The sequence below is a fragment of the Chionomys nivalis genome, chromosome 8 (assembly GCF_950005125.1).
Source record: "Chionomys nivalis chromosome 8, mChiNiv1.1, whole genome shotgun sequence".
Lineage (NCBI taxonomy): Eukaryota > Metazoa > Chordata > Mammalia > Rodentia > Cricetidae > Chionomys > Chionomys nivalis.
The window spans coordinates 70,731,959-70,757,964 of record NC_080093.1 but is presented as its reverse complement, the minus strand read 5'-3'; the positions used below and the strand labels follow the sequence as shown (position 1 = coordinate 70,757,964).

Below are 26,006 nucleotides of genomic sequence, written 5' to 3'. Positions count from 1 at the left end.
TGATGAGCAAATCAAATATTCAAAGAAAAATCAAAGGCATTTCTATTGCAGTGACAAGAGTTTAAAGAAATCAGAGTGGACAATTATAGAAGATTAACATAGAGGAAGATCTACCATTTTGGCAAAAAAAATATGTCTAGTATTTTCACTATAAATATAAGGTACACTAGACCCATAAAACTAACGAGGAGATAACACTGGGTCAGGAGGATAATCAGTATAGAGAACCAGAGTAGCAAGCAAGGTAAGTCTCCTAGGCAGGCTCTGCTCATCTCCTAATCTCAGCAACCGTCAGTGGTCCTTCATCTATTCCACTACTCTACAACGTACTCCCTCAGCAAAGAAAGGTATGAAGGGTGCAGGCTATTGGGAGTACCAGTTATCAGATGACATGATGCTTCAAGGAGGCTAGTAAAAACTGGCTATAGCCAAAGATGTCCTAGCTATCCGGAAAAGTCTCAACCCCAGACGGACTTTGGGTGGCACTCAGACTACACCAGGAGGTTTAACTGGCTAACATGAGTCAAGCCAATGGAGACAGAAATGGCCTTTAGGGTTCTGAGCCAGAGGAAAACCTTATGGAAAACCTTATGGAAAGGGAAGTTAACAAGTACAGTTACAGAGTACAGAGTAGTCTCTCTCTCTCTCTCTCTCTCTCTCTCTCTCTCTCTCTCTCTCCACACACACACACACACACACACACACACACACACACACACACACGTAAGAAAGCGCCTTTCATTCAAATTCAGGGTTAAGAGAGGATCCAAAAGAGAACAGACTGCTTGAGCAGCACAGTGGATCATGTCCCTGAGGCAGGACGTGACACTTAAATAAATTATCTTCTTCCTAGTATGTTTGATTAACATAATTGTGTTAATGAACACAAAAGTCAAACGTGGGTTCTCAAATATGCTGAGGCCCCGAGACAGCAAATGATTACTCCTACATGTTCTCTCTGCGGCAGAGCCTTTATTCATGAAAACTGAAGAATGAGAAAACATTCTTCAGCGATGAAAAGGAAAAAAAGGCTAGAAGTCTCCAGTGGAAGACCAGGTAAGGAATTCAAAAAAACCTCTGCCTCAGGCTCATCCTGACACATTTTAAATTGTTCTTGTTTTAAAATTAATGGTTGTGGGCTTCTTTCAACAACACTGCTGAGATTAGAAACAAAACAGAGGCTTTCCCACTTGACTGAAAGAAAGAAAACCAATCACTATGCCCTCGCAGCTAGGTCTGCAGGCCCTACCTGCCACCAACCAGCAAAACCAGAGCAAAGCCAAGACTTCAAGGGGCACATGCAGGTTTGACCAGCCAAGGGTATCAATTCCTTCTTCCCCAAATTTCACTTACCTATCTCACGTTTTCTTTCATTGGTTGTACAATCATGGAAAAATTCTGTCATCAGACTTTCCAGTGCCCTGAGGGAGGCTTCTTCAGATGCCTAACAAAAGAATTTGAGAAAACATCAATAAACAGCTTCTCCTTCTTGGTTCCTTCCAGGTACCATCCCCAAGAAGAGTAATTAACTTTCCAAAACACCTTGGATCAACTTTCTTCAAATGCACAATGCAAGTCAGAAAAACAAGAGAATTTTCCATTTGGTTTAAAATCCAGTTTGGTTATCTTCTACAAATGCATGCCATGTGATTTTAATTATTTATGCTATGGAGAAAAACAATTCAAAATACAACTGTAGAAAGATGTTGAAAGCAAATTAATGGTCTGGTCCTGCCTGAATAGGCAGAACAAACAGATTCTGAGAGGCTTACAGACCCTCCACACATAATCTGGGCTCCCCTTGCCTGATTAATTAGCCAAATTAATCCAGAGAAACGCAAGCCACATGAATTCTTGGGGTTTCTGAAGATGCTTCAGGAGTCCTGCATGCAGTCAGCTTTCAGTCTTACAGAAACAGCCAATAAAGATGAATCTGCAGTTGAGAACAAAGTTTGCCAGGCACTTCAAGGTCAACCTCCACTGACCAGCAGAGAACAAACTAAACAGGGATGCCCAAAGTAAGAGTAAGGCCATTTATTAAAGTCTTTAAATCCCAGCAGGCAGAAGCAGGCGGATCTCTTTTTGAGGCCTGCCTAGTCTACAGAGCAAGTTCCAAGACAGCCAGGGATAACCCTGGCTGAAACCCTGTCTAAAAGGCAGAGAGAGAGAGAGAGAGAGAGAGAGAGAGAGAGAGAGAGAGAGAGAGAGAGAGAGAGAGACAAAGACAGAGAGAGAGAGAGAGACAGATCCTGAGTACTAATAGGTTCCCTCTTGCACATGGATCTCCCACCTCCACTTCCTTTTCACTAGGCAAGAAAACAGCTGCCTGAGCAATGAGCCTGAGTCTAAACTCACACAAAGTCAAGTGCTGCATGCCTGTGGGGAGGCTGAAGCAGGAAGATGACTGTAGACCAACCCTGACTATACACCCAGTCTCATAAAAAGTTTTAAGTAATAATAGTAACAAAAAACACTCCATAAAGCCTGTGAGCAAAAAGGTGAGTATCTGCAGACAAATCTGAACCATCATTGGCATTATCTATCTGGAAACTCCTGTTATTTTAGTAAGCTCTTTTTTTTTTTTTTTTTTTTTTTTTTTTGGATTTTCGAGACAGGGTTTCTCCATAGCTTTTGGTTTTTGGTTCCTGTCCTGGAACTAGCTCTTGTAGACCAGGCTGGCCTCGAACTCACAAAGATCCGCCTGCCTCTGCCTCCCGAGTGCTGGGATTAAAGGCGAGCACCACTACCACCCGGCTTTTAGTAAGTTCTTAATTCTTTTCCTACATGCCTCCCTTTCCCAAACCTCCTCCTTTATCCCTAGAGTATTAGGACAGCAGGATCACATTTAAACATGCCTGTGTTTAACTGTGAGAGGTCTGCAGACCTCCAGCCAGTCCTTTACTTCTGTGGAGACTGAGGAACTTCAATCATCTTCCTTAAGTCAGTTTACAAACAGCCCCACGTACAATAGCAACACTGGCCATGCACAGGCAGTGACAGGCATAGCTGTGCCTCTCATACTGCTGGCACAGTAGACTATTGTAACTGGAGGTTTCTTACCACACTTGGTACTGCAGTCACTTTTAAAATAACCACTCAGAGGCTTAATATTAATTACATACTGTTTGGTCTATTAGCTCAGGCCTATTATTAACTAGCGCTTACAACTTAAATTAACCCATTTCTATTAGTTTATATTTTACCACGAGGCTTATGGTTTGTTACCTCACATCTTGTTGCTGGCATCTCCCTTGATTCTGCCTCTTTTCTCCTATTTTTTCTGCTTGGATTTCCCACCTAGCTATATTATGCCCTGTTAGAAGTCAAAGCAACTTTATTCATCAACCAATAAAAACAACACATATTCACAGTGTACAGAAGGACATCCCACACCAGGCTGATTGTAAGATGATAAAAGAACTGGGCTGCTGAGTGATAAATTCTTCCCTAATAGTATTAGCACTTGTAACTCAAAGAAACATTCTTGTCTGAATTTTATGGCTTGCAAGCCAACCTGTTCTATAAAAATTACCTATATGCCAGGTGAATGGTACACATCCAGCTATTTGACAGGCTAAGGCAGGAGTGATCTTTGAGCCCAGTAGTTTGAGACTGTATGGACACTGTCTTGGTCTGTTTCATTAATCAAGTTTGGTATGTCATTGCATTTGAGAGAGAGAAGTGTTTCTATTTAAAATTTAAACTATAGCCATGCCTTGGTACAAGTCATCACCCACACTACTCTAGAGGCTAAAATAGGAGGGTGGGAAGTTCAAGGCTAACCTAGGCAACCTTGTGAGACCCTATCTCAAAATGGAGTAAAGGCTAGGGGTGCACCTCAGTTGGTAGAGTGGTTGCCTAGCATGCATGAATCCCTGGATTTGATATCCAACACCCCTCCCCACGACACAGTAGTATATGCCTATAATCCCAACCATTAGAGAGATGAAGGCAGAAGGAAATCCAAAGTCATCCTCAGCTACAAAGTTTGAAGTCTGGGGGGCTGGAGAGATGGCTCGATGGTTAAAAGCACGTACTGCTCATGCAGAGGACCCAAGTTAAGCTCTCAGCACCCATGCTGGGTGACTCACAACTATATATAACTACTATAACTACAGTGGCACAGGGATCTGACCTCTCTGATCTCCTCAGGCACCTGTACATACTGTACACATCATACACACACACAAAATGAAGAATGAAAAAAAATTACATCTTTGAAGCCAGCCTAGGTAATATGAGATCATCTCAAAACAAACAATACAAAAAATAAAAACAAAACAATAAATAAAAGTAGAAGACAGGGTGTCTAGACATGGTGATGCACACCTTTAATTCCAGTACTCATGAGGCTGAGAGGTTGAGACCAGCCTGAACAGTCAGGCTAATAATGGCACAAGGTACAGGGCGGGGAGGTGGGGGGATAGAAGGGAATAAAGCTCAGCATGGAAAAAAATAAAATTTAAAGGTTGTAGGAAAATTTAGAGAAAAAAATTAAATTAGAATGTATTAAAGTAATTCAATGCCCAAAAAATAAGTATCATGTGTGTCTGTGGATGTGTGTGCACACACATGCGCATAAACACATATACAAGATACAAGACATGAAAGCAGAAAGGGAATCATGAGAAGGGAAGATGAGAGCTCAAGGGAAAGAGAAGTGGGTCCTAGAGAAACCCCCTTCAAAGCACCCAAGCATAGCACAATATGTTGCCATTCTGACATCTAAACGATCATTGGCAGCCTCTCCCAAGAACCTACTGGTCTCCACTGTCAGTCTACCAACCCAGCACACTCCACCCTAACCAAAGAGGCTAAGGTGTAAATCAAGATGCTCTAGCAACTACAAAGACATGTGGCTGTTCCAGGAGACAGTGCTAGAACCAGCTGAGCACATCCCCAAGCACTTCCCAACAAGCACAAATCTAGGCTGTTTACATTCTGATCACTTCAATAACCCCAACACTAATGCTGGAATGTTTCACAGGACACTGCAAGTGTCAAAGAGGATGATATATGTACAAGTACTAGATAACTAGAATTATATACCTAGCAAAGATGGCTACCCTGATTTTTACTTGGTCTTTGGTATCAAACAAAAACAGGCAGGAACATTTCAAAACAAAAGTCGTCAGACCTCTGAAACTATACTCATACATACTTTCGGCTTCTCAGACAAGAGTCCAAAATCAAACTGTGTTCATTTACAGTGGATAAAAAGGAGTCCCAGGCTTCACCTGAGTAAACATTCAGAACAGTAGAAGACAAACAGGATATGTTCAGACCTGCGAGTGGTCAAAAGGATACTGCAGATCTTCCAACCCCCTTAGCAGGAAGGCCACTAGAACCTTTACCAGCTGTTTGAAGCAAGTGGCAAGGCCAGATCCAGACAGATGGGTTAAGGACCTAACAACAGTAAGAAAGTACTAACACACCACACAACACTATACTTTCAAGTAATGAGAGACAATATCTCAGGATTCAGAAGATCAATCTTCTAGCTTCACATCTTATGCCGAGATTTCTGCTTCAGGTCTTAAAGACTAATTTAAAACTAAGTGAGGGGCTCTCCTGATGCCTCAGTGGTTAAAGGACCTTTCCACCAATCTGAGTTCAACCCCTGGAACCCATGCAACAGAGAGAACAGATTCCCAAAAGATGTCCTGTGGTGTCTATGTACCTGTGCACCCGAATAAACACACAAATAAATGTATTTAAAATAAACTCAATTTTAAATGTATTAAAAGTAAAAAAAAAAATCACTGAGACACATTGACATAAATGCAAAAAAAAAAAAAAGATGGATCAGAAAAACCCTTAAATTTAAGCCACAAAATGTGAAAAGTCAAGTAATAAAGCTTCCAGAGGAAAATGCCTATATGACCGAGGTATAGTTTCTTCCTACTGTTGGGGATACATAAAGCACTAAACACAAAGAAAGGGAATGACAACCCTGACTGCTCCTCCGATGGCACAAGAAAGCTGCAGAATGGAGAAGACACTTGTAACTAACCAACAGAATTCACAGCAGAGTATAAAGTAACTTAACAAAGAAAAGACAAGAACCTTTGAACAAAGTTACTTATAAAAGAAAGACCTAAATAAGTATTCACCTCCTCAAAGAGAACAAACTTAAAATATAAGAGGCTGTTACACAGCCATCAGAATAGCTAAGTCAGAAAGAGTCAGTGAGCTGGAGAGATGGCTCAGTAATTAAGAGCACTGGCTGTTCAGTTCTAGCACCCACACGGCAGCTCACAATCATTTGTAACTCCAGTCTCAGGAGATCCAATGCCTTCTTCTGGCCCTTTCAGGCACCAGACATGCACATGGTGCACAGACATGCAGGCAGGCTAAACATCCATACACAGAAAAATTAAACTGACAGACCAAGTGTTGGCTAAGAAACTGAGATATGCAGATACTGCTCACAGGAACATAAATAGGTGTCACCATTTGAGAAAATTTTGTCTTATGGACGCAATTAACCAGTGGAAATCTGTGCATGTATACCAAATAAAATGCACACACATACTCACAGAGACACTACAGAGAATTTAAAAAATAAAAAATAAAAAGAACTCAAATGTCTATCACCAATGGAATGAGTGAGTTGTGGTTTGTTTATTCGACAGAATATTGCAATACAAAATGAATGAACCAATCTGACAGCAACAGTGAAGAATCTCAAACACAACAAATCAAAGACGTCAAAACAAACCCTTTCATTATTTGTTTATACACACACACACACACACACACACACACACAATCCCAGTCTAGGCAGGGTTTCTCTGTATGGCCTTGGCTGACCTCAGACTCAGAGATCCACCTGCCTCTGCCTCCCAAGTGCTGGAACGAAAATATATCAAAATTTTTAAACAAACAAAACTAAGTTATGCTGTTATAATCAGAGCAGTGGGTACTTCGGGAAAAAGGGATTACCTTGGCACTCCAAGAATATTCTACTCTTGGCTTAGGAGTTACACACTGCGACCGCTATTACTACTTTTCTGTTAGTATGTGTACTGCACACTGTACTTGGAGCTTCCAAACTGCATCTTCAAGTTTAGACCATGAGTTGTAAATTGCATTTTCATCTGTTAGTACTACTCACTACAGTGTAGAGAGAGACCTGCAGTCTCAGTCTGATCCCCTTGGATTGTGAGGTACACTGTTGCCTATATGTTCAGAACAGCCACCACTACAATGTCATATATGTCTGCTTCATTTGCCTATGTCATCAAGAGGTCACCCGGCTCACCTCACAAAAAAAGGAACACACACTTAAAACCTTTGAGCAAAGGCTCTAAAGCTACAGAGAAACCCTGTCTCGAAAAACCAAAAAAAAAAAAAAAAAAAAAACCTTTGAGCAAAATGGGATGATGAATTATGGCTGCCTTAGAATCCTCTAAGACAAACCTACATTCTGTGCTGCAGAATTGATAGCGTGTACAAAGCTGCCTGCCTGGATTTCTATTTCTGCTTCTGGATAAGCAGCAGTTAGTTCAAAGACCTGTGCTTCTGACTCACTTATTAAAGAACCACAAAGCCAGTCAAGGCTCAGAATCACCTCATCAAAGAAAACCTGAAAGGAAGAGAAAGGTCACAGAATTTTCTGATATTGTCTATGGCTCCACTGGGCCTGCAGATTCGTTTCACATGACTTTCTTTCTCTGTGTGAAGACTTTCCTCAGCACAATTTCTACCACTCTCTATTTTAGTTGGTTGGTCATCTTGATACCTACTTTCCCAACTCTGATCCAATCTGTTCTTCCTAAACAAATAAATTCCCCTAAAGGCAGACTTCTCAACCCCAGCTCCTCTAACTCTAGCTTTACAGAGCCTTTTAATCTAGGCTGACTTGAGAAACTGAGTTGTTAATTTGACAAATGAGCTTGATTCTCCTGGAATGTGAAGATAAATAAGAGTTCCTGACTTAAAAAGAATCAGAAGCAGCCTAGGGTGGAGAGAATAGAGCTAGGAATGAAATGTGGAGTCTGATGGTTGCCATCCTACAGCAGTGCTCATATATGAGCATATATGAACTTGTGCACAGGTCCTGCAGGGAGAAAGGGAAAGAGGTGAAAGCCTTCCAGTTCAAGACTCCCTAAGAGAAAAGCCATCCTGGTATCTGAACACTCATGGACTCATGGGGACTTCCATCCCGACTGCTGTGAAAGAGAAGTTACAGCTCAGCCTTCATGAAATTTCTCACAAAGATTATAGGCTGGACTCCTCTATTTCCCTTTTTACATCTTTTGTCTTTGATGGATGTAAGAAAGACAGGTATATAGAACAGAGGAAAGTAAAGCCCAGAGACTAAAAGGTAAGTGGATTATTTAAGATAAGCTTACTAGCAAAAAAAAGGGGGGGGGGCAGGCGGTGGTGACCACCTTTAATCCCAGCACTCGAGAGTCAGAGGCAGGCAGATCTCTGTGAGTTCGAGACCAGCCTGGTCTACAAGAGATAGTCTCGGGACAAGTTCCAAAGCTACAGAGAAACACTGTCTCACAAAACGAAAGAAAAAAAGAAGAAAAAAGATAAGCTGGCTAGAAACAAGCTAAGCTAAAACTGGACATAAGTAATAAGTCTCTGTGTATTTATTTGGAAGCTGGGTGGCAGGCCCATAAAAAAGTTAAAAATAAAAAACAAACTACATTTTGGCATTCCAATGTGAGACTCGAATTTCCACAGGGCCTGCCTGAGAAAGTTTAAAATAACAAACAAGCAGACACAGCTCCTTTAAGAAGTTCTGCCATACATCAGAGCACTTAAACAGCCTTTTTCACGCTAAGTAGAAATAAAGAACTAAGTAAAAAACAACTATTACAGTGCAAGGCACTGGCATTCCCAAGTTGGAGAATTGGGTGCAGTTCCTGGTCAAACACACCTCCCGACCTAGCCTGCGAACTTTAGGCTTGGCTCTCAGAACCCCAGAAGTGGGCATGTGGTCAGAAAAGGATAGAGATATACAGTTAAGTAGGTTCGCCTGGGAAAAAAACCCTCTAAACAGGTTCCAGTATGCTTTACAATGTGCACAGGTTTAAGAAATAAAAGAGGAAGGATATAGATAGACATAGAAAACCATAAATAGTTTAAAAAATAATAGCCTTTAAAGAGAAAGTAAAAGTAATACAAAAGAAAAAAAGCCAGGTAATGACTAAAAATACACAGGGAGTCTGGATCCTGTATAGTGTTATGTTAATTTTGAACTCTTTGATTGCTGATAAGCAAAAAGGCCTGGGATCGAAAGGACTGCTGAAATAAGCCAGCCTGGATATCTGAAGAATGCCTTAACTTTAAAATGGAACTCAAAAAAAAAAAAAAATGCATTGCTTCAGAGAAGAGGTTTTGCTTTTATTTCCATAGAAAACGAGAGGGGCTGTGGATTTATTCAGGGTTGACATGGATCAGGGTTATTACAGAGTCCCCCCATTAGGGAGACCGCCTGCATCTTGACAGGTGATATAAATCAATGAAGGTTACATCTGGTCTTCCCAGGACTTGGTCATGAGCTGAATTTTATCAGAGGCCCCTAAAGAGGCCTTCACCCACAGACAACAGCAAGCAGTCTGGAGACCACAACATCCACATTCCCAAGAAGTGGGGTGGGTGGTTGTTGGTTACTTGGTGGGTTATGGATGTTTGTTATCATTTAGGGGACTACAGGAATATAGAATAAAAAGACACTATTAATCTTAGATATTTTGCACTGGCATGGATTTTGGTATTTGATACAAACTTGAATTTATTTTTGTTATACTGAATGTTTGTTTCGACTCTCATTTGGGGTATTGTGCTTATGCAGCTCATTTAAAAATGCAATGTATAATTAAGAAATGAGGTTAATAGCTATAATAATCAAACTTGTAGTCACATTAGGTATATTTTCAAGGTATATTTTAGAGAGATGATTTTTTAAACACTTCAAAGACCTACAGCATGAAAGATGTTTAATAACCTAAGGTTTTTCATGACAATGAGACACATCTGCTCCTGGCAGCACCAATTTACTTCGTTAAAGAATGATGGGCATCAAAGAAACTCCATATGGAGTTTGCTTTCACTGTGGTAAAGCTAGACATTTGGGCAAGAAAATGCTCTTGCCTTGACTACTGGCAGCATGCTGTACAGACTGGACAAGTGGGACATAGGAAAACTGTTGAATTTTGCCAGCACAAGGCAGAACAGTCCTTTAAGATTCCTGCTTCAGAGAAGAGTGTGTAAGATATTCTGCAGGACACAAAGGAAGGCAACTGACAAACTTTACCAATACAAGGCAGGACACCCTTCAAATTTCTTAGTTCACTGAAAACTTTCCCAAATAGTCTAGACCTGTAGGCCCAAAGATGGCTGCCCCAGCATTGCAGAGGTACTTTGGGTTACTGTCCAGGCAGCCAGATATCTCTGTTAAGTTATATTATATCCTTCTGAGGTCTTTAACGGCATTAAAGACTAAATTAGGAGTTGTAGTTTTCCTTAGTTATGATAGAAAGTAAATTTAGTGTAAAACTTTGGAATCACTAAGATGGTGGTGGTATTTTCTCTGAATTTGCTAAGAACAAATGGACTGTATACTGTAAATGTAATTTCTTATATAACTTTGTTGTATATAGTTCTATTATGTTAAAGTTAAAACCTTTCATTTTTTTATTTATTCAGACAAAAAGGAGGAAATGCTATGGAATATTAGTTTAAGATGTGTTATGTTTTTTTATGCTGCATCTGTTTAACTCTGTGAAGTTGTGTTACTTTGTCTGCCTAAAAGACCTGACTGGTCTAATAAACAGCTGAACGGCCAATAGCCAGGCAGGAGAAGGATAGGTAAGGCTGCCAGGCAAAGAGAAGTAAATAGAAAGACTAGGAAGAAAGGAGAGGAGGGGGGAGGGGAGGGGAGAGGGGAGGGGAGGGGAGAAGGGAGGGGAGGGGAGAGGGGAGGGGAGGGGAGAGGGGAGGGGAGAGGGGAGGGGAGGGGAGGGGAGGGGAGGGGAGGGGAGGGGAGGGGAGGGGAGGGGAGGAGAAGGGAACATCAGGGTCCAGCCACACAGCCACATAGCCAATCACAGAGTAAGAAGGAAAGAGAGGTATATAGAATAGGGAAAAGTAAAAGCCTAGAGGCAAAAGGGAGACAGGATAATGTGAGAAAAATTGGCTAGAAACAAACAAGCCAGGCTAAGGCCAGGCATTCATAAGTAAGAATAAATCTCTGTGTATTTATTTGGGAGCTGGGTCGTGGGCCCCCAAAGGGCACAGAGTTTAAAAAAAAAAAAAAAAAAAAAAAAAAAAAAACTACATGGAAATTATGCCTGAGGAGTAGAGTTCAAATAGTTTGCAGATCAAATCCAGGTGAGTAAAAAGAACAAGACTTACTATCACTTTCAGCTTTTTGGGAAGACTGCTGATGCCCCAAAGAGGCACAAGTGATAGCAATTTCCCCCTAAAAAGCTCTAAGTATAACCTTTGCTCACAAACAACAACAAATCTTTTTTTAAAAGAAAAAAAATGTGAATACTTTCTAAAACTATTTTTAACAAAGTCTAACAGAAGCCCTGATGGTAGATAGTCTATATGAGCTTTTGCCCATGCAACAGAGTCAATACATACATTTTTTTCAAACCCTAGTCTATATGAGACTTTGCCTCTGCAACAGAGCCAATACATACATTTTTTTCAAACCCTGACTAAATCTGTACTGTTTCGCCTAATAGCCTCTAAATAACCATTTCAGACTGGAGAGACTGGGTAAAATGCTAGCCTAACCCTGGCTACCTGAGCATGATCCCTGAAGCCCACATACTGCAAATAGCCCCTTGACTTCTACATGTGCACCATGGGACACACACCCACACATACACATGCTAACAAAATACATAAATAAGCATGAAGAGAAATTAAAGTAATCCTCTCTATAACATAACCCTTGATTTTAAAAGAAACCTTTATCATATTTTTGTTAGACCCTAAGTTAACCTGTAAGTCCCATCTGCCCAAGGACCAGGTAACTTCCTAGCATTCTGGGAGTTGTAGTTCTTGGAAAATAACAACAAAGCTTCATGGGAAAGTACAGTGGCCTTATGAACTTTGTCCATATAAGTCCCAATAATATGTGTCTTGGGGCCACTCAACTAGAGAGTTTCCAGGAGTGGTCCTGACCAAATTCCATCTTGGTCAGTATATAAAGTTTTGATAAAAGCTTGCTTAAATTTGGCCAAAATGATGGAACTGATTTTTCTCTGGTGAATCTCCAGATTTACACTTTCAGCTTCCTTTCCTAGGAGCTATACCTTGTGCACCCCACTAGGAAGTGGACCACAGACACCCTTCCTATAAGCTCACAGTCTCACTGATATTGTACTGCTTCCACACTACTTGCCAACCAAGGTTCAAAAATATACAGAATTAGCAAGGACGTTCAATCTCAAGAAAACTTTCAACAGTAACATAACCACCACAGACGTCTCCACTCTCAAATGAACACTCCCTCCTTATACTTTCATCACAGAAAATAAAGCAGGAAAGAAAAGGGTGTCTTATGCTGTATGACTGTAAGTTAAGATCCAAAGCTTCAAGTAAAACATGGCAATCGATGTGAGGGTGCCCCTCCCTGGCACCAGTGCTGCAGTGCCACCAGGCTCAAAAGGCTAGAAAGTAGCAAAGAGCAGGAAGGAAGCTCTAGTCCCAAGAGACACACCCTCCAAACTCCTACTACGTTCAGGCCTCACTGTTCCTCTATGTCAGAACCTAGTACTTTCATTTCTAAAACCCGAACTTGCATCTTGTTGAACTAGAAGTCATAATGTGTTTCTTTCTAAGTAAGTCGAAACCAGCTGATCTGGAAGTCAGAGGAGCTCTCATTCACTCAGAGACTCTGAAGGACTCACTCAAAAGCCTTCTGCTGAGGAATGGCCAGCACTGTAGGTGGTGGTGGATTCTTAAGTATTGTAAGAGTACAGTGGCAATGTTCATTGACACTTTAACAATCTAGAATTATCACAGAAATAAACCTCTGGACATGGCTGTAACAAGTATTCTGTCCCACCAGCCAGTTCCCAAATAACGGCAGAGACTTATTATTAATTATGAAAGCTCGGCCTATAGCTTAGGCTTGTCCCACTAACTCTTATAACTCACATTAACCCATTTATATGAATCTATATTCTACCTCTCTTCCAACTTGAACCTCCTGTTTCCTTTCCGTGTCTCCTGGCATCTCCTGCACACCTAGACTCCTTTTCTTCTCTCTCCCCAGAAATCCTGCCTATACCTCTTGCCTAGCTGTTGGCTGTTCAGCTTTTTATTACACCAATCAGAGCGATACACTTTCAGATAGTGTACAAATACCCCACAACACATGGCTGTGAAGGATTATCTGAATAGGTTGAGGGTGGAAGACCCACCTCAGATATGAGTGTACCATTCCATGGGCTATGCTTCCAGACCATATAAAAAGCAGAAAACTAAGCCGGGTGGTGGTGGCGCACGCCTTTAATCCCAGCACTTTGGAGGCAGAGGCAGGCGGATCTCTGTGAGTTCGAGTTCAGCCTGGTCTACAAGAGCTAGTTCCAGGACAGACTCCAAAACCACAGAGAAACCCTGTCTCGAAAAACCAAAAAAAAAAAAAAAAAAGCAGAAAACTAGCAGAGCACTAGCAATTACCTCTTTGCTTCCTAACTGCAAACTCAATAAAACCAACTGCCTCCTCAAGCTCCTGTCACCATGTCTTCCCCATCATGCTGGTCTGTATCCTCAGTGAGCCAAAATAAATCCTTCTCTTTCCTTTTGTCAGCTACATGATCAGAGCAAAAAGAGTAGTGACAGGCCACGGATAGAGTAGAACAGACAATGTAAAACAGGCACAAGAGCTACTAAAGCAGAGAACCAATGTTTCAACAGTTAAAAAAAGATTCAGCCAGGACAAAGGCTTGCACACCACACTATGAACATCACCTGGAATCAAAGAGCAAAGTGACCTTTGCTCAGAAGGCTCCTTGTCTGCCTACAGTTGAAAGCTCAACAGTATTTGCCCTTCAGGAACAATTACAGACATACCACACAGAATCTTTGCGTGGATCCATATGACTAAAGCACACACTCTGACCTCATCTAAACTTACTCTTCAGCTTCAGACTAAGACATCTACAAAGACGTTAAGCAGCAGACCATTCCTCGAGTGCTTCTTAGGTTTATACAAAGTGCCCAGTCAGATTCTCTGTCTCTTCCATGAACAGAAGAGATCAATCACTGCTGAGAACCAGAAGCTAGAAACAAGAATGCCAAGCGTCTGAGCTAGAAAGTTTCACTGGTCCCACTGTGGGACTGATTAAAGTCAAGGTGACATAATCTATCCCCCACAGAGACCAATAGAGCTGGTGTTTGTAGACAGAGGACAGTATATTTTCTACTGGGAAAACCTGCCTGTGTACTACTGGACAATACATAAAAACAAGAGTAACCAACTAGCTACCAATGCACAAATGTATGCTTTAAACACACACACACACAAAGCAAAAAACTAAAGACTAAAGACTCATGAGAAGCAAATGCTACACTTGATCCAAAAGACTGGATCCTGAACTAGAGGGAAAATAGTTATATTGGGTCTACTGACAAAACCAAAATAGTGATTGCAGGTGTGTGTGTGTGTGTGTGTGTGTGTGTGTGTGTGTGTGTGTGTGTGTGTGAAAGACAGACAGACAGACAGACAGACAGACAGACAGAGAGACTGTGTGTGGTGCATGGGTTCAAATGTATGTACCAGCATACATTTTGAGACAAAAGGTTAATATGAGGTATCTTCTATCACTCTCTACACTCAGTACTTTTTGTTTTTCAAATGTGTGTGTGTGCATGTGCATGTATGTGTGCATGTGTGCATACATGTTCTAATATGCATGAAGAGGCCAGAGGAATTCTTTTTCTCCTTCCACTATGTGGAATCTAAGGATTGAAGTCGTGTTGTCAGGCTTGGCAGCAAGTACATTAAGCCAGTTCTCCACCTTATTTTTTGATACAGTTTCTCACTGAACCTGCAGCTGTTTGGGTTAAGCTAGCCAATAAGCCACGGGGATCCTCCTTTCTCCATTTCCTTAGTACTGGGGTCACATACACACACACTATCACACCACACTTTTACTGGATGCTGGGGATCTGAATTCAAGTCCATGGCAAGCACTCTATCCACTGAGCCTCTTCAACCCCACTGTTGGCAGATTAAAGTATTAAACCAATTTAAATGAGCTGAAGCTGATAACTGTATAGTCATACGACTGTAACAGACTATCTTCACTAAGAACTATACTACATACTTCAGAAAAACAGCATGTGTCAAAATATATTTATACATGTGCCTGTGACAGAGGCAGAGAGAACAAACCATGAAAGTGGTGCAGGAGAATTGTCTGTATTCTGTCAATCATGTATTTTAATAAAACGTTGACTGGCCACGCAGGAAGTATAGGCGGGTCAACCAGACAGGAAGTAGAGGCGGGGCGATGAGAACAGGAGAATGCTGGAAAGGAGGAAGCCCATTCCTCCCATTCCAGCCCAGACCACCAAAGAGGCAACATGTGACCTGCCAGGCTGAGAAAGGTACTGAGCCCTGTGGCTAGCATAGATAAGAATAATGGGTTAATATAAACTACAAGAGCTAATAAGAAGACTGAGCTAATGGGCAATCAGTTTTATAACTTATGGAGATCTCTGTGTGATTTTCTTTGGGACTTGCCGGCTGTGGGGTACCAGGCAGGACAGAAACCCCAACAAGCTGGTCCTCATGTTACAATAAAGCAAACATCAAAAGTGTTACTAGGCTAGTTTGGACCTACTAGTCACAATCTTAACTGTAAAAAACTTTCAGCTAACAAGGATTATTTCATTTGTTTGGAGGTGTCTGAAATAACTTCCAACTAACAAGGGTTATTTCATTTGTGTGGAGGTGTCTTTTTTGAGACAGTTTCACTCTGTAGCCCTGGCTGGCCTCAAACTCAGAAATCCACCTGCCTCTTCCTCCCTAGTGCTAGGATCTGTTTGCTACTACTCACTATGTAGTCCAGGCTGGCCTAGAACACATGACCCTCTTGCATCAGCCTCCCAAGCAGTGGAACTGCAGGTGTACACAAACATGCCTAGCTTTAGCAAGGAGATCATTTTTAAGATTCATTTTTATGTACAAGTGTTTTGCCTCCATGTATGAATATACACATGTGTGCCTGGTTTCCACAGAGACCAGAAGATGTTGTCAAATCCCCTCAAACTGAAGTTACAGGCATTTGTGAGTCACTCTGTGAGTTGGGAACTGAACCTGGTTCTTCCACAAAAGCAGCAAGTGTTCCTAACCACTGAGCAATCTTCCCAACCCATGGGATGCTTTTTGTTGTTGCTGTTGTTAAGATTATTATTGTTGCTGCTGTGCACGAGTGTGTGTGTGTGCATGTGCACACATGCATGTGCGCGCGCACACACACACACAACAGAGTGCCTACAGGAGGCCAGAAGAGGTGTCAGATCCTCTGGAACTAAAGTTTCCAGCAATTGTAAGTTACATGGTATAAGTGTTGGAAACTGAACTGGGTCCTCTGGAAGAGCAGCAAGAGCTCTTGCTCACGCTATCCAATATCTTTAAGAAGGTACTTATTTTTATATGAAATGCCTCAGGAATGCATACCTCCTTGCACAGGGGTCACACTATTCTCTGTATCATTCCAAGTTTAGTGTATGTACTGCCAAAATAAGGACTACAGGTGTTTTGTTGTTTTGTTTTTATCTCATGTGTGAGGGTGTTTTGTCTACATGTCTGTCTGTGTACCACATGCATGCAGTGCCTGAAAAGGCCATCAGATCCTCAGGAACTGAAGTTGCAGATGGTTATAAGCCACCATGCGGGTGCTGGAAGTCAAACCCAGGTCCTCTGGAAGAGCAGTCAAGGCTCTTAACTGTTGAACCTTCACTCCAGTCCCACTAACGAGGCTTTTAATTTTCTGTTGGACCATTATCTTCCACCTCACTCCTCACTGCTCCAAGATGGCTTTGCAAATGAGAAAGAGAAAAAGAAAGGCATGCAAGGTACAATAGGAAGAGATTAACTTCCTCAGATACCAGGTAGATTTTCACTCACTGCTTTTGAAAAAGAGATATTACACAGCTTAAATGTTAAAAAAAAAATGTTATATCTGCTGATTGGGTAACAACCAACAACCATATCCACTAAAAACTAAATATAATACTCTGCATAAATTTTATTTTTTATATACCACCCAGAGAGCTTCAATTAGACATACAAAAGAATGATAAAAAGTTATTCAGTAAGAAAACTGTCCAAAAGAAGTAAGAGATCACCAATAGGCACTCTTCATCATCCCTCTGCCTCTCTTTCCCAGATACATATTCCAGAAGACAGAAGTATGTACCTACACGTCTAATGAATTAAATTCCAATCACATTTACTAACATGTTAACTCAAAGATGTTGTCCAGCAATTTTTAAAATCTTAAAACAGAAAAAATGTCCCCAGGGAGCAGCAAGTTCAACCTTGTACTGGAAGAAAGAAAATAAAGTCCAGACTGCTGTTTGCCCAAGATTACCTAGTTATTAGTGAAGTCAAAATATGGAGCAGGATGCCAGAGTGCCTACCCAGTGATAGTTCCTCCAAGGGCCTGAAGATAAACAAGCTGGCATTGCACTGAATGCAATCAGGTAATGAATGCAACATTAGCAGATCACCACAATAACAGCACACTGCAACTCTGTAATCAAGAAAAACTACCAAGAACATTGCTCCCATGCAAACAATTTCAATCACTGTTACCAACTGTCCTATCTAACAGAAGACTCTTTTTTAAACCCATATACCGTCATCATAAACTATTACCAAACCTCATACTGTAAATAACCTGCTTGATTTTGGCAAAAGCCTCCAGATGGTCTAAGGGACTGCTATGAACTGGGGGACATAATCACGTCCTTTCTCTTTCATGATCTACCCAGTGGTTTTATATCTCAAGATCCAAAGTGCAGGTCAAAGTCTACTGTTCTCCTCATTGGCAGAGCCACCTGCCTCCTCTTCCATAGGAACTGGTTTTACTGCCACACCCCCAATCCTAGAGAAGAGGGCTGGCTCTAACCTCAGCAAGGATGCAAGGCACAGCTGAGCACAGGGCAGTGAGAGTTCTAGCACAAGGCTAGGCAGGGTTCTGGTGCACGGATGCATGACTTCATACCTGGCAGACCAGGAGTGGACCCACAGTGTGGCGCTTTCCCCAGTACATCAAAAGCAATCACTCCTGAACAAAGAAAGAGCCCGCCCACAAGAATATATTCCATTGCTCCTCCCACACAAGGGACAGAAGGCCACCCCTAAATGGAGACCACAGCAAAAATGAAAGAAGACAGAAAGGAAGCGGTCCACACAGCAAGCAGGTTTGAAAAGCACCATTGCTTCTCTCAAAGAGACGCATGCAGGAGAAAAAGTCAGTCCACTGATTCAAGCCTGGGTAACTTTTGAGGAAATTCCGCATGCCTCCAGAGCACTCTGATGACAATCAGGGGTATACCTCAGTGTGTAATATCTCCCTCACTGCAGATTTTGTTTATGTGAACTTCATATGAACACTTTCATTGCACTTTATTTCATCTGCTTGAACCCAGAGTCTAACATACAGCAGGAACTACTCCACTGCTTTTATAAGGAAAATGCACAAAGTTGTTGCCAGTTTATTCCTCTGACTACACCTATCACCACCTTAATAGTTGTTTTTTATTGATGCTCAGTCACGTCTGCAAAGGCTTCATATCAAGACCATGACACCACAGTAGCAGCTGCTGAGAGCCCTTAGATGCCACCCCACAGGAAATAAGAGGGGTGCTGCATGAGCAGAGATTTATACTCAATAGGAACTGGCTGGGGGCTCTGAAGTTCCTGCCATCACATAGATCACCATTAGCACAAAGGGACAAGTTTGCATAGATTCTAGCCAGGGAATCCATGTGTTCTAGCTGAATGGTTTATTCATTAAGAACTATGACTTTGGTCTACAAGAGCTAGTTCCAGGACAGGCTTCAAAGCTACAGAGAAACCCTGTCTCAAAAAAAAAAAAAAAAAAAAAATGAACTATGACTTTAAGGGTAACTAGGGAAATGGCTTAGTTGGCAAAGTGCATGCTGCATACACACTTGGACTTGAGTTTGGATTCCCAGCACCCATGTAAAAAGCAGGCTACAATGTTGTATGTCTATAACTCAAGTTCAGTTTAGCAGTGGGGATGGGGAACTGGAAATAGACAGTTCATTGACGGGCCAGCCTAGTCAAAAAGATGAGTTCCAGGATCAGTAAGAGACCCGGTTTCAAAAAGCAATAAACTAGAACTACAGGGAAAGGAGTGTGATGTGTTAGGGTCACTGCATGCACATGAGCATTTGCGTTAATGCACCCAGGTGTGCACATGCAGAGGCCAAAGCAGAACAGGGCACTTGGTGTCCTCCTCTTTATTGCCCTGAGTCAGGGGCTATGGTAGTTTGAATAAGAATGGTTCCTATAGGCCGGGCGGTGGTGGCGCACGCCTTTAATCCCAGCACTCGGGAGGCAGAGGCAGGCGGATCTCTGTGAGTTCGAGACCAGCCTGGTCTACAGAGCTAGTTCCAGGACAGGCTCCAAAACCACAGAGAAACCCTGTCTCGAAAAACCAAAAAAAAAAAAAAAGAATGGTTCCTATAGGCTCATATATATGAATGCTAAGTCACCAGGAAGTGGAACTTTTTGGAAGTATTAAAAGGATTAGTAGGTGTAGCCATGTTGGAAGACAAGTATCACTAGGGATGGGTTGTGAGGTTTCAAAAGCCCATGCCACACCCAGTCAGGCTTTGGATCCGGATGTAGTTCTCAGCTACCACTCCAGGACCACAAATGCCACCATGCTCCCTGCCATGATGATAGTCCAGCTGTAAGCACACTCCCAGTTAAATGCTTTCTCTAAGAGATGTGGTGGTCATGGTGTCTCTCACTGAACCAACTCACTGGATTAGTTAGGCTGGCTAGGGGAGCTCTTGGGATCCACCTGTTTTCAGTGCTGCGGTTATAGGCAGGCAAAGCCATGAACAGCTTTAATGTGGGTGCTGAGGTTTTGAACTCAAATCCTCATGCGAGCAGAACACTCTTACCTACTAAGCCATCTCCCTGACAACTACACTTTTTAAACTTGACATGAAAGTTCACACCTGTAATTCCAATACTGGAAGGTTAAGACAGGTCTAAAGACAGCCTGGAAATAGATAATGAATCCCAAGCCAGTCTGGGCTACCCCTGTCTCAAAAAAAACAGTAATTTTTTAAAAAAAGCTATAACTTATGTAATATAGAAAACTATACTGTAATATTGGCATTATACATGTTTCTTTGCTCCACTTCACTTGGCTGTTTATAAGGTCCATATGGAGGCTTGCCATTCTCTCCTTCCACCATGCTTCTTGGCAGGCACCTTTACACACAGAGCCCCTCCAGTCATTTTTAGTTACCCACCAGTGTTAAAAACTAAGTATATAAATGTCAGCACGTACCCTCTAGAATTCCATTTGTTTGACATAGTAGAGTGTCCATGATTCTAAGAAAAACAAAAGCTGTTTGACTTTTCTTTTTTGTTTGCTTTTCATTTTAAATGATATCTACTGGATGATGGGCACAAGCCACAGCACACACGTGGAAGTTAGGGGACAACCTATGGAGTTCTCACTTTCTACCACGTAGGCTGCAGGGACTAAAGACTCTGCTGAGCCATCTCTTCAGTCTCACTCACACCTCCTGCATCATATTCCACAGAGCCAGGGCTAATCTCAAAAGACCACCTCTTATGCTACTCACTGCAACCCACCCTGTTGTTTTCAGTACTTTTGACTATCTGGCTCTAAATCTAGGTTCCCCTAACCACTTCCTTCAGTTTGAGTAATATTCCAAAAGAGGCTCACCAAACTCAGGAAAATGCTAGTGTTTAACCAGCTGTATTTTTCCCACGAAAAATCACAATCTTCAGTAGCCCTCGAAGAGTACAGCAACGAAAAAGGACAGACTCACATTTCAGCAGGATGCTACAGTCTAGTAATAGTCAATACAGACAAATACAGAATTAATTTTTCACAAAGGTATGAAAGCAATTTATGGAGAATATACAGCCAAATACTTGGGAACTGGACATCTATGTTTATTTATGAGTGTGTGTATGTGTGTGTGTGTGTACACATGTACACATTTTACCACGGTGTGTATAAAGGTCATAGGACAATTTTCAGGGACTTGGAAGTATAGTATATAAAACTTACAAAGGGTACAAGTGAAGACATGCACTAAACGAGGTATTCAAGAAGAGATGCAAAACTTGACTCCCCCGCCCCCATGCACCACCCTCCTGATAGATCCACTTGGTTAGCTACTTGCCACTGTTGTTAATTCAGCCCCAGACCCAAGGCTGAGGGCTTTAATTTAAATTCCCAACCCTCTAATTCTGCCTGGTTTTTCTGGTGACCAGGGCCATACTAAAGCCAGTCAATTAGTAGACTCGCTAGCACATAAAGGGATATCCCGTGAAATGCCTGGGGTTTTACTAAAGGTGCATCCCAAGTTCACACATTACAAAAGCACTGTCCTTGGCTTTGCAGATTCACACCTGCCTTTTCCATCTTTACCTCCCAGGGGATCAGGCTCTGAGAAAACCATTAATGAATTAATCAAAAGACACTGATTCTATGACATATGAATTCACTATGTGTGATTATTTGGCTCAAGAAATAAAACCCTCTATTGTATTTAACACTCCATTTTAGTAGTGTATTACAAAGCTGATGTAACTGATGGCTCATTCCCATTTGGGGGAGGGGGAAGAATCCACTTAAAGAACAAAACCATTCACCTTAAACATAATACTCCTCCCTTTCATGCCACTAAGGGATTCCCCCATGAAAATTTCAAACCAGAGGCCACCTCTGGTTGTCCATGTCATACCTGACCACTCTTATTCTTGGACAAAAATTTGTTCATCATTTTCTAAGGTTTTACGTGTTAGACACTGGCCCAGACTCACTTGTTTTTAGGTTGGTTATTTTTGATGGCACAAAAGGAAACACCTGCCAGTTCTCCAAACCACACTTTGAATCAAGGGTAATGTCTAGAAGGTTCCTACTTATCCCCATTATGACAGGTACTGCCATTTCACTCAAAAGCAGCACATTGTTGCTATATCTGTCCCTGTCTCAGATGCCTTCTTACCTCAGGCCCCACAGTTGTTGGTCCTCTTATACTAACTGTAAAAACCTACTTCTTCCTTATGACACAGCCGGAGGCAGCCTTCCCAACTAAGTCTGCCAGAGACAAATTGCCAATTTTCTAACTATAATACATATGTATGATTCAAATGTAGTCTTAAAAATCATCTTTTATATGATTTAGAAAAGTTACTTATGCAGTCCTAGGTGCTGGGGAGACTAATGCTCCAGGAGTTCAAGGCCAGTCTAAGGCAACAAAAGTGAGGACCCCCCCCAAAGAGGAAAAGAAACTGGGTGATCATATACTGTATGAGTTCATTTATATAAAATATCCACAGAAAGTATATTCATTGACACAAAAGTCAGTGGCCTGGAGGAGACAGAGAGAGAGAGAGACAACAACAGGACTTCCTCTGGAGAGATGAAAACTTTGAAACTCTATGGCTCAAAATGTACCCAATATCATATTTGCTGTTGTTTGTGGTATAGAGAACTGAACTCGAGGCATCCAAACGGGTGGTCTACTAGTGAGCTGTGCTCCTTGTCCTATGTCACTGAATGTGGCACACTTTAAAGGATGTCAAGTTTTAAGGTAGGCATAACAGTGTGCACACCTGTAACCCCCAGCACTTGAGATGAGGGAGGAGGACTGTGAGATGAAAGCTAGCCTGCACTACACATATGGATCTCCAAAACAAGCGAGCAAACAAAAAAGGATGGCTACCTCCTATAAACAGAAAAATAAACTTTAACTTGAAATAACTTTTCCTACAGATGCACAATACTGAGGAACAGTAAGAAGCCGTCAACCTTTGCTGTAGCACTTAAGATTATCAATGCCATGAATACATTAACAGCTGAAAGGAATAATGAACTGGAACCTTCTGGAAAACTTAATGAAGTACCTTAAAAATGTTTACATTACACGTAAAATTAAAGCCAGGCATGGTGGTGCATGCCTTTAATCCCAGCACTCAGGAGGCAGAGGCAGGTGAATCTCTGTGAGTTCAAGGCCAGTGTGGTCTACAAAGTGAGTTCCAGGCCAGCCAGTACTCTTGCACAGAGAAATCCTGTCTCAAAACAAAACAAAACAGAAACTTAAAACTTTCCCAAAATAAGAGGTTTATGAGGAAAGGGGGAGGGGAAAGTCTCCTTACCCTAGAGCCTTTCTGGGAATCTCTCCTAAAGCAACTTCTAAAATTCAGAAAAAGCTTTTTGCAAAGACATTAATCACACATTGTTTATTATGGAAAAACCTAACTGCATAAGAATCCATGCAATGCAGTGCTACACAGTCATAATAAATACTTGGGACACATTTAACAACCTAAAAAAAAAAAAAAAAGTCTACTATACTGTTAAGTAGAAAAAGTGCATTTACAGTACAAGGGTAACCACTTAGAAAGTCAACAGAGAGCTGCTCTTCCAGAGGACCTGGTTCAACTCCCAGCACCCAAATAATGGCTCACAACTGCCTGTAACTCCAGTTCCAGGGAATCTGGCACCCTAGCATAGAGATATATGCAGGCAAAACACTAATACACATAAAATAAAAATAAATCTTTAGAAAGTATACAGAAAACAAGACAAGGAAGCAAACAAACTGCTACAAAAAGTTTAATCAGGAGGTAGTAATTTCTTATTTTCTAAATTAGCTATCAAATATTTTAGAGTTCAAAATAACTTGCAATCGGTATAGCTACTGAGCAAAATCAAGAGATGGCAGAGCCCCCGTAGGTTCACACGCAGCACCAGCTTAATTGTTTATCAGTACTAGAGTGAAGGTGGTCCAGACACCAAGTTAAAGATGGTCACAAACCAGCGTTCAGGTGTCTTTCTTGTAGGGCTCTGATTTTGTTTTCAGTGACTCTGAAGAGAAGCATACAGATACCCTCAATGACTTTAAGAACTATCCTAAAGTCTAAAATTATCTTAAAAAAAAAAAAAACTAAAATAAGCAAACCCTTGACAGAACACTTAATTCTTCTTCCTAAGCAGACTGCAGATCTAAGAAGAAAACTTTCTGAGTAACCATGAGGAGCAAGGCTCCCTTCCTGAGTTATTAACAAATTTTCCCAAGTCACACCATCAAACGTCTGTGCTGCCTAGCAGAAACCCTGTCCAGCATTTCCACTCATCCATATGACGTCTAAACACACAATCTAGCTCCCTGTTCCACATGTACCCACCACACCATCTGCTTCAAATGCCCTGAAATCTGCCTAGAGACTCCATATCTGCTCTGAAGTCCAAGCTACACACCCTCTCCTTTAGGAAGCCTTCTTAGCTACAACTGTCCCTCACCCAATTTAGCCAAGCTGGCTTTGAACTCAACTGGCCTTGAACTTCAGACCTCCCTTCCTTGTCTGTGAACTAGAATGACAGGTGTGTGCCACCTAGTTGTCAGGACACTCAAACTTTCAAAACTTCTGTTCATCTTCCCCTCCTTACATTACCAGCTGCAGGAGATGACCGTGAGGCTCTGCAGCCTTGCTGGAAGGGAGCTCTCACATTCTCAGTACTTGTTAGGAACCAACTACAGATGTCACACACTCCAGCGCCTACGCTGACATAAACTCCTTTCAACTCTCTGACTAACCAGTAACTCTTCCCTGACCCAGTGAATGGAGCTTGGAGACCACTCTCCTCTAGGAACACTCCCTGGCTCAGCTAGGTGACCTGCTCCAGACAACCTGAGTTAACAAAAATCCTAACACCATTTATAAAAGGTCATGCGAGCTGGGCATAATGGGCCACACCTTCTGTCCCAGCACTCAGAAGCAAAGGCATGAGGCATCTTTGTGAGTTGGGGGGCAGTCAGGTATATGTAGTAAGCTCCAGGCTAGGGCTACATAGTAAGAGTCTGTTTTAAAAAAGAAAAAAATTAGATACTAAAACCTAGCAATATTATATCTAACCAAACTGTCCTTCAAAAACCAAGGGAAAACAAGTTCTAAGGAACTCCTAACAATGACATCTATGGAGTAGCATGCACAAAGCCTTCGTGTGACCTCCAGCAATGCAGAAACCAAGTGTGTTTATGTATGCCTGTAATTCCAGCACTCAGAAAGTGGAAACAGAATGGCTACCATCCTCAGCTGTATAGTTGACCAAGGACACCCTAAGATACAGGAGATCCTGCCCCCAAATAAATAAATAGATAACTCAGAGAAGTAGGAACACTGAATCCTTCAAGATATAAAATACAGGGGCTGGTTCAATGGGTAAACTGTTTGCTATATAAGCATGAGGAGAACTTTGGCTCAATTCTTAAAACTCATATTTAAAAAAAGAAAAAAGAGAGAGAGAAAAGGAGGGAGAGAAGGAGGGAGGGAGGGAGGGAGGGAGGGAGGGAGGGAGGGAGGGAGGGAGGGAGGAGGGAGGGAGGGAGGAAAAGCAGGTAACTTAGTTACTGTTCGATTGCTGTAAGGGGATACCATGATCAAGGCAACTTATAAAAGAAAGCTTTAATTGGGGCTGGCTTACAGTTTCAGAGGGTGAGTCCATGATCATCATGATAGGAAGCATGGCAACAGGCAGGCATGGCACTGGAGCAGCAGCTGAGAGCTTACCTCTCATCCACAAAAAGAAGGCAGAGAGAGACCACCCTAATGTGTGTCTCAACAAGGCCATACCTTCTAACCCTTCTTGAACAATCTACCAATTGGGAACCAAACATTCAAACATATGAGCCTATGGAGGCCATTCTCATTCAAAACATTAGCTAGTCATGGCAATGTGCATGTATAATTTCAGCATTGG

General features: G+C 41.8%; 1 protein-coding gene across 1 annotated transcript in view; it reads right to left on the bottom strand.

The window, feature by feature from the left end:
* Xpo6 (exportin 6) overlaps nt 1-26,006 on the bottom strand; it is a 108,911-nt gene that overhangs the window by 68,988 nt on the left and 13,917 nt on the right. The window contains exon 2 of the mRNA XM_057777800.1: nt 1,354-1,444. Coding sequence (XP_057633783.1) covers nt 1,354-1,444 — 91 coding nt within the window. The remainder of the gene's footprint in view (nt 1-1,353; nt 1,445-26,006) is intronic.